Source organism: Monodon monoceros, unplaced genomic scaffold, assembly GCF_005190385.1.
Source record: "Monodon monoceros isolate NGI ecotype Baffin Bay Population unplaced genomic scaffold, NGI_Narwhal_1 Super_Scaffold_8, whole genome shotgun sequence".
Taxonomy (NCBI): domain Eukaryota; kingdom Metazoa; phylum Chordata; class Mammalia; order Artiodactyla; family Monodontidae; genus Monodon; species Monodon monoceros.
Window position 1 is genome coordinate 68,869,079 of NW_021703785.1, and position 15,905 is coordinate 68,884,983.

General features: G+C 47.1%; 1 protein-coding gene across 2 annotated transcripts in view; it reads right to left on the reverse strand.

The window, feature by feature from the left end:
- Nucleotides 1-15,905, reverse strand: part of MTUS2 (microtubule associated scaffold protein 2) — a 507,586-nt gene that overhangs the window by 48,718 nt on the left and 442,963 nt on the right. Inside the window, exons 1-2 of one of the 2 annotated variants that reach the window (XM_029210226.1) lie at nt 15,014-15,067; nt 4,321-4,387 (exon numbers count right to left, since the gene is read on the reverse strand). In XM_029210226.1, coding sequence (XP_029066059.1) covers nt 4,321-4,387; nt 15,014-15,067 — 121 coding nt within the window. Of the gene's footprint in view, nt 1-4,320; nt 4,388-15,013; nt 15,068-15,905 lie in introns of those variants that run through there. The other variant, XM_029210225.1, reaches the window with a different exon arrangement.

Consider the following 15,905-nt stretch of genomic DNA (forward strand, 5'->3'; position numbering starts at 1 on the left):
GGGGAGAGGGAGAGAGAGAAATTGATTTAATTCCCTTCTTATAAGGCAACCCTAGCTACACTGAGATTAAATCCACCAGAATCTTGCGCAGTGATTTACAGAATATCCAGGACACTGCACATATAGATGAGTTTACATCAAACGTGAAATCCTACCCAAATTATTGGTCCACACTTTTGAGATTATATTCCAAGAAAATAACACAAGAGGAGAAAAGTAATTTGCAAACAGTACACTCATTGTAGCATAATAGCAAAAAGTGGTAAAACCCCAAACGCTGAAAGGGGTGTTTTATAATCAGGGTGTAGCTGATTCTAGTTTATGACAGAGTGTTTTATAACTCTTAAGTGACAAGTGCGAAAAGTGTTTTTAATCCATGGAAGGAGGAATGGGTTTTCCTTTCCAAAGGTACGCAGGATGGGTAATGCCCCCAAATGGTCATGGTGCCTACAGGTCCAGGGCACATTCACTGGGGGCAGCAGGCATAGCTCGTGCTCAATAATTGTGCTCTTTCCCTTCCCACGTGCATCTACCCGAGTCTCAGTCACTGTACAGGCCCATCTCAGATAGCCCCTCCTGCACGGAGTCTTGGATCGTAAGCTCCTCGAGGACATGAGCTGTGTCTTATCCACCACTGACTTGTCCGTATATGGCACCAGGTCATAGCTGGTCCACACGGTGCCTTTGTGAAAATTAGAAAAAAAGACCCCTTCCTGTGGGTGGCAGCAACCCCAGGCTGGGGTCCAGGGCTTGGTGAGCGGCTGCAATATGGATGCATTTCAGCCCCCACTCAGAGGGGCGCCCCCTGCAAGGTATGACTGCTTCACCATCCATGGTGACCCTGCCTAGCCTGTGCCTGGCACATACTAGGCACCTAATAAATATTTGTTGAATGAATGAATGGACTGAGATTAAGGAGAACTAAGGTCTTCTTATTGGTACTTCTTACAGACGTTCCAACTTTAGCCAAGATCTTTGACCATGTCTCAGTTTACCGATCTCACAAATGTGGTGAACAGACTATAGTCATTAAGACCTGGATCACCTCTGAAATGCTATGAAGCTGCCTGCTACATAAAGGTGCTCAGAAGCTTGTTAAATGAAGGAACCATTCTCCATAACTGGGCAGAGCCTTGGCTAGGTACCTTGGCTAGGTGTGGTAGAATAATACATTGCTTTTTGTCCCTGGAGCTCCTAAAACCCTTTGGATTTCCTGAGTGACAGGAGTGCCTTTGTATTTATGATGAGCTCCTTCTCTGAGTTTATGCTAACAAGGTAACTTACTGGGGGGCCCCTAGAGAGCCTCAGGATGGGGCTGGTCACAGGACAGACCAGGTGATTAGAGGGATGGAATTTTCAGCCCCACTCACCAACCTCTAGGGAGAGGAGACGCTGGAGAAGGGGTTATAAAATCTCTTGATTCAGAGAGCTCCCAGGTCAGTGAACACAGCTAGCTCCTGGGGGAGGGACCTGTCCTGGGAGGGTGTGGAAGCTCCGTACCTCCCCCTCCCCCCAAATACCTTGTCCTGTGCGTCTCTTCCATTTGGCTGTTCCTGAGTTGTATCCTTTATGATGAACTGGTAAACGTAAGTAAAGTGTTTTCCTGAGTTGTACAAGTCATTCTAGCGAATTACTGACTATGCGGAGGGGGTGTGGGAACCCCTGAATTTATAGCCAGTTGGTCAGAAGTATAAGAGGCTCCTGGGACTTAGGACTGGCACCTGCAGTCTAGTAGGACTGGCCCTTCACCTGTGGGGTCTGCACTCACTCTGATAGTGTCAAAACTGAACTGAATTGTTGAACACCCAGCAAGTGCTCTCCATGTGGAAAAATCTCCTACACACCTGATGCCCGAAGTGGGATCAGAAAACACCACTTGGCCTTCCCTGGTGGCACAGTGGTTAAGAATCCGCCTACCAATGCAAGGGACATGAGTTTGAGCCCTGGTCCGGGAAGATCACACACGCCGCAGAGCAACTCAGCCTGTGCGCTACAACTACTGAGCCTGCGCTTTAGAGCCCGCGAGCCACAACTACTGAGCCCACGAGCCACAACTACTGAGGCCCACATGCCTAGAGCCCGTGCTCCGCAACAAGAGAAGCCACCACAATGAGAAGGCTGCGCACCACAACGAAGAGTAGCCCTCGCTCGCCGCAACTAGAGAAAGTCCATGCGCAGCAACAGAGACCCGACGCAGCCAAAAATAAATAAAAATAAATTAATTAAAAAAAAGACACACCACTTATTTGGAGATGTCCTCAAAGTTTACTTGTAAGTCAATTGCCAGAAATTTCCTACTTAAAAACTATTATGGTCAGAGATTCCATCAGTGTGGGATGACACATCTCAAAATCTCTGAGATGGATTCTAACTACACGCCTGCTAGAAGATTCTGTGGTAGCTCCCCCAGAGAAGTCACAGATGGAAATGTATTGTAAATGTGAAGTGTGTCAGCGAACACACCAGGGGGTTACTTTTTGTGTTTAGTTCCCGGAAGCTCATCTAATCCAGATGGGAGTGGACTCAGAGGATGGACACCCAGCCTGACCCGCAAAGGCAAGGGAAGGAGGATGAGAAGGGAGGGGGACCTCCCTCCCCTTTCCCGGGAGCCAGGCCAACCCTAAGGGTGAGATCAAAGCAGGTGGAATCTGTCTTCTTTCGGCACCCTCCCTCACCCGCCTGGCTCCTCTGCCTGGGCCCCTCCTGCTGCCCGGAGCCCTGGCCTGCGGGAACCTCCCACTCCCCGGCCTTGTCCCTGATCCAAATCAAAAGCCCTGTTCCTTCAACGCAATTCAGTGATTCTCAAACTGCACCTAAGAAACACCTGGGGAATGAAGCAATGCCTCAGCCTCACCCTCAAAGATTTTGATTCTGGTGCCCTAGGGAAGGTCCCAGGAATTGATGTTCTAAAAAGCATTCCAGGTGATTCGAACACGCACCAGGGCTGGGAACCACCAGCAAAGCTGATTCTGGCTGGAGGCTGAAGGCCTTTGATCGAATTTCTTCACATCAAGGGTGCAGAAAGCTGATGGGTATTTACGAGCGGGTATCGGTAGAATTTAGGGCAGCATTTTAACGGTCGTGAAGAATTTTAAGCAGCGATTCTTGAATGTGGGGGACAGGCCAGCCCTGTTCTGGGATCTGTAGAAGTGCCCCTAAAGGATTCTGACTTTTCGCAGCTTCTCTTTTTTCTTCTATGTCAAATTTACAATCTTTAGAAATTCCATCTCCCCCTCAGAACCGCACCCCTGGCCCCTCCCCTCCAGTGACCCCGCCCCCCAGACTCAGCTGATAAGAGGTCCAAATAAGGCTGGGGGGTAACAAGACAGGACTGATCATCTCTCTACAGGATCACTGGGAAGTCTGGTTTGTAAGCTCAATACCCCTTTCCCTTCAAGGGAATACCCTGCAGGTCAAGACACTAGAATTTATGACTTTACGGTTAACAGATGATCCTGATATTCCCGTCTTTCCCTCTCACAAATGCAGCCTCTCCAGTGGTTCAGGAACTCGCTGCTAAAGTGTCCTCTGGGGCCGAATGCTGGGCTGAAGGGCCCAGGCCGTGGTGCTGCCTTCCCCTCCCCCCACGGCTTTTTCATTTGGCAGGTGAATTCTTGTTCTATTCTTAGCACTAATGCAGAAATCAAGTAAGGCTTCAACACAGAATCCCAGCGTGATCCCTGTGTGGTTCCTGCTGCACTCAGAAGCTTCGGGAAAGCACAGAGGGAGGGGCGCCGGTTACCACATCCCAGGCTCTGGGGATCTTCCTGTCATTGGCAAGGTGTCCTGCGGTTCAGCCAGAACTACACCATCGTATCAGACAACGAGAAGGAGTTTCAACATGAACCCTAGCATTTTCTAAGCCATCCAGATTCGTGTTCTAGATCACAGAGTATTTCACGGCAGGGTGTACAGTGGCAGGAAGCAAGTTACAGGGAGCACCTCAGTTACCCACCAAAGCTGAGCTGCTTCTGCTGGAGCTGTGCCTGTCCAGGGGTGGGGCGTGACATGGAGGGGTGCTTGTCACCCCACACAAGGCAGACAGAGAGATGTGCTGCCATCTGGGAGGAGCAGGCTCAAGCCCGATTAGTTCCACCGTGAACTGCTAGGAAGCTGCCCGTATAACAGAGGAGACATGACATAGAAATCATAGCTCCCCGCAAGGCTACAAGAACCCACCACTGTGCTGGGGATGGTACTTCCTTTTGTCCAGGCAGGTGTGCTCTGGTTATTACCTGAGACATAACTGCTTTTGTTATACATTCACAGATAGCAGAAAAAGACACTTTTTACGTTCCTCATTGTCAATGCCCTACTTACCAACTTCATCCCTGATGTTTGCAAGTTCGATTGACAGCTCTTTTTCTTTCACAAGGGCACTTTCATTCTGAAAAAACAAAATGGATACCGAGAGTCCCCTCGTTTTAGGCTAAATAAGCACGTTCACATGTTCAATTGATGAATTATATTAAGCCAATACTTATAAGTTGAGCCCTTCAGGAGAGAATCTTCTCATTATACAAGCATATATAACACGTACAAAGCCAAGTCTGACTCACTCATCTGTATCACATTCAAATCGCAAAGCTTGCCGTGTAATATTAATAATATTAATAATACCCACGTATTATTTCTGCACTCTGTATACCTCAACCTACAGTAATTCTCTGCATGTCCATGTCCTACACATTAACCTGCTGTTATATATTATTATATATATTTTAATTATTGTCACTATTACGAGATTTTTGACCATGAAAATACCATATTTCTCTGAGGGACAGATGCTTCTTTTCCCGGCTGTCCCCTTAAACTTACCCTTTGGTCCATACATGCACTGTTACCTACCTAATGAATAATGGGCAGAAAACCTAACATGAAACATTTCTCTTTGTAATAAGACCAACACCAAAACTTAAGTTTCCAAGGTGTTTTGTTCCATTCTCTGCATCGGTAGAAGGAAGACGAAGAAAACTCACACTCAAAGTGTTACTTACTGTGAAGAACGCCATTTGTCACTAAGTGATTGCTTAGTTGTTTTCAAATCAAATACATACTATGACATAAAATAGATGAGTTGAAGGCATGAGTCAGCACCAGTATTTACATTTGTTGTGATTTTTATTACTACTAAAAATAACTAGGAAAGATGTGGTACATAAATTCTCTTCAAGTGACAGATGCCAAAAGTACAGGCCCTCAAGGAAAGGCTCCTTCATCACGCAGAATGTACTCCCCCCAAAGCAAACACTTCCAAAGAGGGGATTTCGGCCAAAATGGGTACCAAATATCTAGCACAGACATCCTCAGGGCCTCGTGAATGCTCTTTCTTTCCTAAACTTGCTTTGACTTCGATGTCAGCACCTCCGGACAACCTGTGCCGAATGGGAACAGACGGCTGTCACGATCTTGTCTCTGTGTCTGCTGTGCTTAGACCCCGGTGACACGTGTGCTACTTTGGCTTGACGGCAGGGTCTCAGGTTATCCAAAGGGCATTTGCTAAGCAATGTTAGAATGTCATGCCTAGGTAAAACTCTACTTGCATAATAAGCTGAGAGCTATTTTAGTCACAGGCATTAACAATGATGAAGTCATGCTTCTCTTAAGACTAATGCAGCAACCATACACTATGTGAGGGACAGTGGACCCCCATCCCACTCGTGAAGCTCCCTCCTCACCCCAGCCCATACCATCCTCGCCTTCCCTGAATTTGAAGGCTGGAAATCACCCCTGAAAGTGTACGTTCTCCTAATCACTAAGTGACACTGCCTCGATGCCACGCCCACAGCACAGGGTTGTCCTGAGGGTTAAATAAATTAACGTACGTGAAGCAGTTAGAACGGGTGCCTGGCACTTACAAGCTCTACACAAGTGTTAGCTGTTACTACAACTCTGTTGTTTCCTTTGATTTTGTTTGCCACTGGATGACATCCTATAGACGACAGGTGCTTTTCCACGTTGAGTGCCTGAATGTGTTTAGAGTTGGCATATGTCTTGTTCTCTGCTTTTTTTTTTTTCTTTTTAAAGCACCTTCCTGACTCTGTCTTGATTCTACTCTAAGTTCAAAGACTAGAGAACTCAGAACAGGCAAAAGTGTCTAGTCAGACTGATCACAGGCATAGGTGCTTGGTCTAACAGCAGCGTAACGCAGCCGGCTGACTTGTTGCTACAAACTAAGAAAACCTGGTATTCCTGAGAGGGTAAATTTCAGTATTTACCCTGAAACAATCTCAAACTAGTGAAAAAACTAACTTGTTTCTACTATCAAGAATAATTCTGGGGCTTCCCTGGTGGCACAGTGGTTGAGAATCTGCCTGCCAATGCAGGGGACACGGGTTCGAGCCCTGGTCTGGGAAGATCCCACATGCCACGGAGCAACTAGGCCCATGAGCCACAATTACTGAGCCTGCGCGTCTGGAGCCTGTGCTCCGCAACAAGAGAGGCCGTGATAGTGAGAGGCCCATGCACCGCGATGAAGAGGGGCCCCCACTTGCCCCAACTAGAGAAAGCCCTCGCACAGAAACGAAGACCCAACACAGCCATAAATAAATAAATAAATAAAATTAAAAATAAATAAATAAAAGAATAATTCTGAACGCTCCTATCCTCAATTTCCAAAGACAGCCAGAGAATTGAAATATTGTCCTCATTGGTCCAGAAATAGCATCACCAAGGATTCACTCTTGGGCCGCTGAGAGTTGCAAAGACTTAGACGAGGTTAGGCAGGGATCGACTAGAATGCAACAAAAAACAACAAACTGACTCTAATCTTTCACCCAAAGCCAACGTTTCCCTCAGAGCCTGCAGAAGCCCTGGGACGAAGCCCTGGGTGGATGTTACCCGTGCAGAGGGATCCTGCGTCACAACCCATCACACCCTGCTTTCCAGCCATGGAAGAATCAGGCATTTGGGGACAGAGTGGCTTGAAGGTCCAGAGAGGAGGACAGGCCTCAGCTGGAGATGGTAATGATGCTCATGAAGATCTTCAGACTTGAGACACTTAGATCAAAAGCCACCGCTGGTATCTGTGGCCAGGCCTGCCCACCCATCTTTGCTTTAGGAGAAACGTAAGTGAGAGAATGAAAGAGAAGACGCAAGAGAGGAAAGGGAAGAGGATGGGAAGGGAGAAGAGATGCAGGGGAAATAGGAGGGAAACCAGGGAGGTGAGAGACCCTGCACCTTCTCCCTTTTGAGAGGCAGAGAGGAAGACGATCCATGAAGACCCAGGCCCCCCTCACCCCCAACCTTCTGCAGGCACAGATGACAAAACCAACTGATCTCAGAGTCATCAAATAGACAAAGACAAGCAACAAACCTGGTGGCTAAAATGTCAAGGAAAACGAGCTTGGGTAAGGTCTGCTGATCACTACGTCAGTATTAACACCAACCTTGACCAAACACTTCCTAGATGCCAAGGCACAGCGCTGGGTAAGCCCTTTTGCTCACTTACTCCCCCAAATACTGTCAAGCAGGTCCTGGGTTTTATTTCCCATTCTGGAGGACGGAACTGGGGTTCTGTGGTTAGGTAATTGGCCAAGTAACCTGCACAACCAGCCAGGAAGTGGCCAAGCAGGAGTTTTCACCCAGGCTCCACACTCTTTATCAAACACTAACACGAGGAGATGCTCCCCTCTGTCCCGTGCTTACCTAGACCCAACACCGAGATCCCAATTGCACCCGTCCTCAGCTTGGATCCGAGCTCTCATTACCACGAAGCTTTCCCCGTCTAACTGGAGGAGAGGCAGCGCCACCCCCGATGACTGCTCCAATGTGAGTGTTGCCTGGCTGCATTCACACCCCACCCGCCCCAGGCCCTCGCTGTGTTTGTCCTTGGTGTGGATTTGTCAGTTGCACTTCATTTCCATTCTAGCCTCTGTGTGGCGGTAACATCGGATAGGGCAGCTACTTCGCTTTTCCTCAGTCAGCTTTCTCAAGCCCTTCCCGATGGCCTCCCAACGTGCTCCTCCTGCTGGCACGGCTCTGCTCATAGAGGCCAGCCGGAGCAGTCTGGCTGCAGCCCTCCTTCCTTAAGTGCTTGATTTTGAAATGATATCAACTCTTCTAATCTGTGAACTCTCTGCATCAATTACGTTACATTTTGTTTCCTGCAAACCAAACCAGAATGATGCGATGCAACGGAATGAGTCAACAACTGAGACTTCAGGGACACTGCTCCTTAGGCAAGAAAGGGACCTAAAGGGAATTTCCACTCTCCACTCCCTGCCTCAGAGAGTCATCTTTCCAGCCACTGTGGCTCAACGGAGCCCAGCAGCCTTCCTGCCGGGCCCTGAGGTTCTGCTCAACGTCTGGAGTGAGGCTGCCCCAAAGGCTCCCTTCCGAGGGCGCTCACGCACCATCCCCCCCCTCCCCCACCCTAAGCCAGGTCCGGAGTCAAGATGCAGTGGGAGGGCTGAAATACAAGCAGGGCCTCCTCGAGGCCTCAGTGTCAGATCAGTGCTTCCCTACACGGGGAATGAGTGGAAAATTCCTCGCTGGTGCCAAGCACATGAGCCCCTGCGTTCAGCCCGCTGGGCTAAAAATAGAACTCAGCATTAGGCATCCCAACTACCCTAGTGATACAGTCCAGAAACTGTCAAGTCGAAGAAGCCCGTTTCTCTAAAATTACTGTTTACTCTAGGACGGGCTTAACTAGAAACGGACACTTGGAGAACATTCATCTCGGCCCCTCACCAGCAGCTGTTTCTGGGCCGCCTCTTTTATGTTGTCACGCACCTCTCCTTTGCAGTCCGAGTCCTCTAGTGTCTCTGGCGTGGTCCACTGCACTCACAGACGGAATCCCAGATGTGCTCTCCCCACGGAACATCCGAGTCTCCCCTCCACCTCTTGTCCTACCAGCTCTGCTACAGCGAAGCCCACATTTCTTCTTAGACATGGCGCTGCAAGCTCTGGAGGAACGCTGCCTTTGATCTTTCCTAGCTACAGAAGCCTGGCAAAGAGTACAACCTGCAACTTCAAGCAACTGGATGTGTGGCCAAGCCCCAAGCAAGCCTGCCACACTCTGTCATCCGAGCATGCCTGGTCCCCGGGGGGCTGTCTGCTCTGGGGGCTGGTGCTGCCTGTGTGATCGGTGGGGGCGGGAAGTGAAAACGCCCGTCTGTGGTATCATCATCCACGTGGCCCTACTTAGGTAACAGCCACCTAAGCCCCTCCCCCAATTAGAAGTCGGCAGGACGGCCTGGTTTTGATGAAAACTGAACAGATCTGTTTTGAATGATAATCAACACATAAAACGCTGCGTGAATCTGGGGTGCTTTCACCCTAAATGATCCAGAAACAGGAATGTACCCAACACGACACATATTTACTTAGTGTCTACTATGTGGCAGGCAGACAGGCCAGGCAGGATACTTCTGCCTTCAAGAAGCTTAAGAGTCTCCCAAAGAGTCAGTAAACAAATAAGCAATTACAAAACAATGTGATACAACTCAACCAGGCAGGGCTGGCCTGGAGATTTCCTGAGACCAGAGGATGCGTAAGCAGGGGGCCCAGGAAGGGAGCAGCCCAGGCAAAGGCCAGAAGGGCCATCAACACAAGACAGCACCTGGGGCTATTTCTGGGAACCTCTGTCACCCCCATCAGAGGGGCCCTTTGCCTTTTCTTGCCAAGTGTCTGCTTCTGGTCTCTGACTGTCCCTGAAAGAATGCTTGATCAGCTACAAGCGTACTGATGACAACTTCATAAAATTCACTTAGTTCTGAGTGTTTTTTATCAGCTCCCTCTTCCCCATTTGATTTCTTTTTTTTTTTTTTTTTGCGGTACGCGGGGCCTCTCACCGTTGTGGCCTCTCCCGTTGCGGAGCACAGGCTCCGGACGCGCAGGCTCAGCGGCCATGGCTCACGGGCCCAGCCGCTCCGCGGCATGTGGGATCTTCCCAGACCGGGGCATGAACCCATATCCCCTGCATCCGCAGGTGGACTCTCAACCACTGCACCACCAGGGAAGCCCTGATGTATTTTTTTAAAGAGGGACATACGTATGTACATTAAAAAATATATATATATATATGTAAGCTTAAAGACTCCCAACTAATCTCTCCTATCTTTTTAGCCTGCCCTGAAATCGGTGATCAGGAAAATTCAATCATGTGAGCTGGGCCACTTTTTCCCAGGCTAAACAAAAGAACCCTAACGAGGAGTGAAAAATTAAAATATCTACAGAATTCTGGTATTTGAGGAAACATCCAGATCCTTTTTATTATGAATTTTTGAAATCCTAAGTCATATACCTACACATGAAATGACAAAGTGGTTAAGGGATTTCTTTCATTCTTCCCAGAAACAATATTGCTTCTCACTCATGAGTTCACAGCTGAGGGTTTAATTCTACACGGTAGAACTTGTCTTAATAGGGAAACATTTTCTTTTGTATTTCAAAACGAACCAGCCACCAGGTGACATCAACAGAACACCTAAGTCTTCAGTGTTGTTCTCTTTTCACCCTTTGTGAATACTGCATTCATTTTCAATATTAGTATTATTGTGAAGACTAGCCAGATTCATAATATAGCTCTGTGGAAAATTCCTTTGGGAGGTGAACTGACCTTTTATTCATTTCAGTTATTATGGCTTTAAGGCAGCATTGATGCCATGCTTTGACTTAATAAGTATTATTTCTTTCACATATAATTAACACAGCCCACTGTATTTTATGTCTGCTTTTCTACTCGGAAATGAAATCTAATATAGACTGGTCAAAGGGAAAGCATCATTCACATTTATTATTCTTAAATATGTGTCAGTGTCTGGTCGCGTGGAAAATGAGCAAAGCCATATCTGGTTTCAAGAGAAACCAGACTAAATTTTAAGATGCATCATTCCAGCCTTTGCCTTTGTGCATGCTTGGGTGTTGACGACCGCAAAACATCTAGCTTACCTAAGAGGCGGTAGTTAATAGGGGGCATCAGAACAAACCTGGATTACCTAGGAACATTTAGGAAGGACAGAGACTTGTGGGGCCCAAGGAGAAGAAATGTGAATCGAAAGAAGTAAGGCTGGAAAATTCTGGATCCCAGAGCAAGCAAAAGAAAGGAAAATTAGCCAGAACCATGATTTTTAATCCACTTATGTCTCACTGAAGAAGTCTCTTGACCTTTCTGGATTCTATCGTCTTTGAGTGACCTTCCCAAATTTATTACTGTCCCATCACCCGTGCATACCTGGGAGAAGCAGTGAGGTGCCTTCCCCCAACTCACACCCCTACCAAGAATTTAGAGAAAAGGTAAGTAAGATTAGCCTCTGAGATGATAAGCAACACAGAATAGGTTAGGGTAGAGATATGCAAAGTAACCCCTAAAGGGAAAGGACCGGACCTAAAGCAGTAAGACAAGAGCGGGTCATAGAAATGGAAGCAAAGCAAAGGGAGATTGGAAGAGGCAGTCACCAGGGCGAGTAACAATCGCACAGCCTCCCACATGATTTCAGGCTGGAGTGGGGATGGGACATGAGGTCACTGGATGCCTAAATAACATTCCATCCTCATCAAAGCTTCTTATGAGGCTAGACTTTGACTCTAAAAAGAAATCCCACGTTTATCGGGCTTGTAATCATTTGCTTGCTTGTCAGGTGTATTACTCATTGTTAAAAAACAAGCTGGCGTTCTAATTGTACGTCTACTTGATTTCTCTTAGTACCTCAACGTTCCTAAGAGTGGCCAACTCTGGCAAGTGTCTGCATGTGCAGAGCTGCTGGCTTGAGCCTGGACCACACTGAGTCTGCTGGTGAATGGACTCTTGGGGATCCATCTGGGTGTCCCAGGGGCCTTCCTGGGTCATACTTGTCCCTTTCAAATACCTGTAGAGAATGAGTCTTCCTACAGACCGCCTCTCAAATCCCAAGATGGATCCCTACTTCTTCTTAACTCAAGTCAAAAAACCTGGGTCTGGTTTTCAGCCTAGAAAACATCTCCCCACGCTCCCTATGTGCTTCTGTATCCCGATGCTGACTCTCATCTTTCACGAAAGTGGGCTAAAAAATCTTCACCCCTGAACTCTTTGCTTAGAGGTACAGTCCTTCTCAAAACTCTACCCTGTTCCTCAACGTGCAAGTCAGGATCCACTCCTTCCAAGAAACCTCGCCTTTGATTCCAGCACTGACTTCTCCTTTCACTGGATGCCAGAAACAGGTAGGATCAGTACCACATGACTTTCACTTAATGATACTCCAGTCTTGTACTAATGCTTGAATTGCCCTGTATGTGTTACTGTTGCCTACCTCACTTGCAATTTCTCTGGAAAAGGTGGAAATACAACCAAACAAATAACTGGTAAACTCCACAGGACGGGCTGTGCCTTTTAAGAATTCTTTGCTAGTCCCCATAACTGGGCACAGAGCAAACGAGTAAGAAATACCATCGATGTTTTTACAGGTGTTTTTAACGTTAAAATGCCTACGCACGATCAGCTTTTAAAAACTATTTGTTCCCTTAACAACTTTTTATGCATTTTATACTCTAGGTAAGATTCCTTACTTTCCGCGCCCCCCCCCCCCACCAATAAACTCATGTTAAAGAAGCATCTTAAGACTAACATTTCTCGGGGCTTCCCTGGTGGCGCAGTGGTTGAGAGTCCGCCTGCCGATGCAGGGGACACGGGTTCGTGCCCCGGTCCGGGAGGATCCCACATGCCGCAGAGCTGCTAGGCCCATGAGCCATGGCCGCTGGGCCTGCACGTCCGGAGCCTGTGCTCCGTGACGGGAGAGGCCGCGGCAGTGAGAGGCCTACGTACCGCAAAAAAAAAAAAAAAAAAAAGACTAATATTTCTTGGCGCATCTCTGAACTGATGACTTATCTACAATTGTCTCCCCATTCTTTTCAAAACATCTTTAGCTGCACTACGATCAAACTGTTAAAGACATTTTTACTTCACAAAATAAATTTTTCTATTTTGTATCTATACAGAGTTCGGAGGGAATGTTTCTTTTCTTTTTTTATGGTTTATTAAAATGGGCTAAAGTAATCAGAAACAACTTCATTGACCATTTTATCAGGTCTCTTTCAAACCAGGTTGATGCTGGGATTGTCAGGGCTGATCAGCAAACTGAAGGATTTTATTGTGGGACTTAAAGAGTAAACTGATTTCCAGAGTTTGGAATGGAATCCCATAATAGTCCTAGGAGACCATGCCTGGCCCAATAGGTAACTATTGAATAAACAAATGATTTTGGCATACTGCCTGCGAAGTTATGCTGAAAGGTGGGTAACTAAATAAAACAACAAATTTTTTAATGAGAAAAGGAAAGCCCTTAATTCCTAAAATGAGCACCTATGAACATACATCTATAAAACCGCCAGTGGGAATACCATTCTAAAATACAGCAAAGAAACATCAAGAAATGTGGGTGTAAACTTAATGAGAAAGTTTATAAATGCTGTGTAAGCTTTTAAGTTTTCACCAGGAAAGAATAATTTGCCTTAAGGTTGAAGTTTCAAAGCTAAAACATTTGCAAGTCACTTAAACATCACACTGCGATGAAATAACATTTAATTATCTTCCTAAAATCTCCAATTTAAAGATTGACACGGGGATAATAGTTTTCAACAGCTTGATTTGAAACAAAAGAGGAGGATGCACTCACTTCAAAATACATTTTCTCTAAAAAGACCTTTAATCAGCTACTATTTCGAAAACTTCTGTACCAGAGCTTAGAAATATGAACATTACAATATTGTTGTACTTGTAGCAAATCCTTCCCTTTTATAATAATTACTGTTACAAGGCTTCCTTCAACACCTTTTGGTGACCATTTCTCTTGAAAAAAGGGCTTAATCACTTCCATGTTGGATCTGCAGATAACTGAGTGCAAAGGTTGCATACTTCTATTTGTCAAAAGCACATAAATGTGTACATAAATATCTCAGTTCTTAGTCATGGTAGCAAAAGCCAATCCCACTGAGATAGTTATTTCTACTGGAAGAAAAGGACCAGGGGACTTGTAAGGCATCAGTTTAACTTTCCTAGGTGGTACGTAACCCTCCTTTAGGTCAAGGTTCATAAACACAACTGATAACTAAGATGTTCCCAAAGTGACCTCCTCGTAACGTGTTTTATATTAAGCCATTCATTTCCCTTCACCTGGTCACATACTATACCTCAAGCCATACAGCTGACGCCCATGAGTAGAAAGGAGGCAACTTCAACCTCTCGTTAAACTCCATTTCATGCATTTTGAGAAATCCAAATGTGTGTGATAATAAAATATACCACAGAGACAAGAGTGATATATTTTATTTTATATCACTACTAGAAATGCCAGCATATTTCTAATAGTGAAATTAAAAGCATATCTTAATCCCTCTGCAAGCTCACAGGCAAATGTCAAAAGCAAAGAGGCTTTGTGTTGGAATTGTCATACAATGCTTGCTCACACTCTGTTCTCCATTCCCTGGCTGTGAATTTTCCTTCCAGTGAAAACTGGAACACACCCTCAGGCTCTCCAGCTTCTTAAGTTTTCACCTCTATGTTCTTCACCCCTACGTGAGGCAAACACGTACAGAGAGAATAACTGGACCGGTGCTTGCTTCTCTGACCTTAAGAACAGAAATTACAAGGATGGATGCTGTTTGTCAAAAAGGGTGGCAAACTTTCAAAGTTACCAGTTGGCCGAGGGAAACACGTCTAGCTAATCTAAATTCCCCACTGGACCGTCTTAGATTTCGCAGGTACATTAAAATGCAGTAAGAATATTCCAAGGATTTCTTGGCAGTTTGAATTTCAAGATGTTGGAGCAGAGCCCTCCTGTTTCAGGAGAATGCAACAGTTACATCTGAGACTGCAGGAAGGCAATTATGTAAGGCACTGCAGAGTATGGGAGACCCTGGTGTTTCTGCCAACACCGCTCCCATTCGGCACCGGGAGCCAGTCAGGGCGGCCTCATGCTCACCCACAAGACAAGTGCACACGCATGCCGGGGACAGGGACAGAGGCGCTGGCTCTGGCCTTCTCTCTGCCCTTTGGAAGGAGGAGGGGAGGGAGAGAGAGACAGGGAAGGCAAAGTACCGTCTTGTCCAGGCACTGAAGGCAGTTATAAGGCTTGCAGCAGCAGTGGCCCATCTCGGCAGGCTGGCTGGCAAGGGGACCTCCTTCATTCAGTGTGTCGGCGGGTAATCGCTAAGGCGAGGTGATGGATCCAGCGAGAGGGGCGCGCCGCTGGGAGCTGTCACAACTTCCATGTGGTCCCCTCGGCTACCTTATTTCTCCTAATAACTTCTGGAATCCGGGAACCAGAGGAAGGAGAGAAGGAGGAGGAACGCGGGGCGGCCGTGTTGGGTTCCCGCTGCGGGGAGAGACAGGGCGGGAGCCAGGAAGGGAGGGGACAGTTGGAGGGAGGGTCACTTTGCCACTGGAATCCTCAGAGTGAGGCCAATCAATCGTCGCGTAACAATCGAGCATTTACCGATGCCACCTCCCAGAGGGGACAGCCGGCGCGCCGCTCCCAGCCCTCCCCCTCGCGCGGTCGCGCCCCGGCGCGACGCAGCCACGCCTGGAGAGGACGCAGGAAACACAAAAGGGCTGGTCTTCCAGGGATGCTTGGGCTGAGGACCACGGAGAGGACTGCGAGAGACGTGGCTCTGCTCAAATACTGGCTTTCTATTTTCCCGAGAAGTAAAGACGCTTATAAACGTGATGCATAATACACGGCCTTTCCTCCATGTAACCCGCCTCTCAGGGCATCGTTGCCTGGGCGGAGGGGGGCGGCGCGGAGGGGACCACCCATTGCTCCTTTTCAAATTTGTGTGCCACGAACAGTTTTGCCCCATTGGAGGAAATCTTTATATTTGAAATACAATCGTGAAATCGCTTGTCTTATTTGACAGACCAAACCATTCAAGTGGCTTAAGTAATTAAAATTGGGGTGTGGGCAGCTATATCTCGTGGGCATATCAGCATA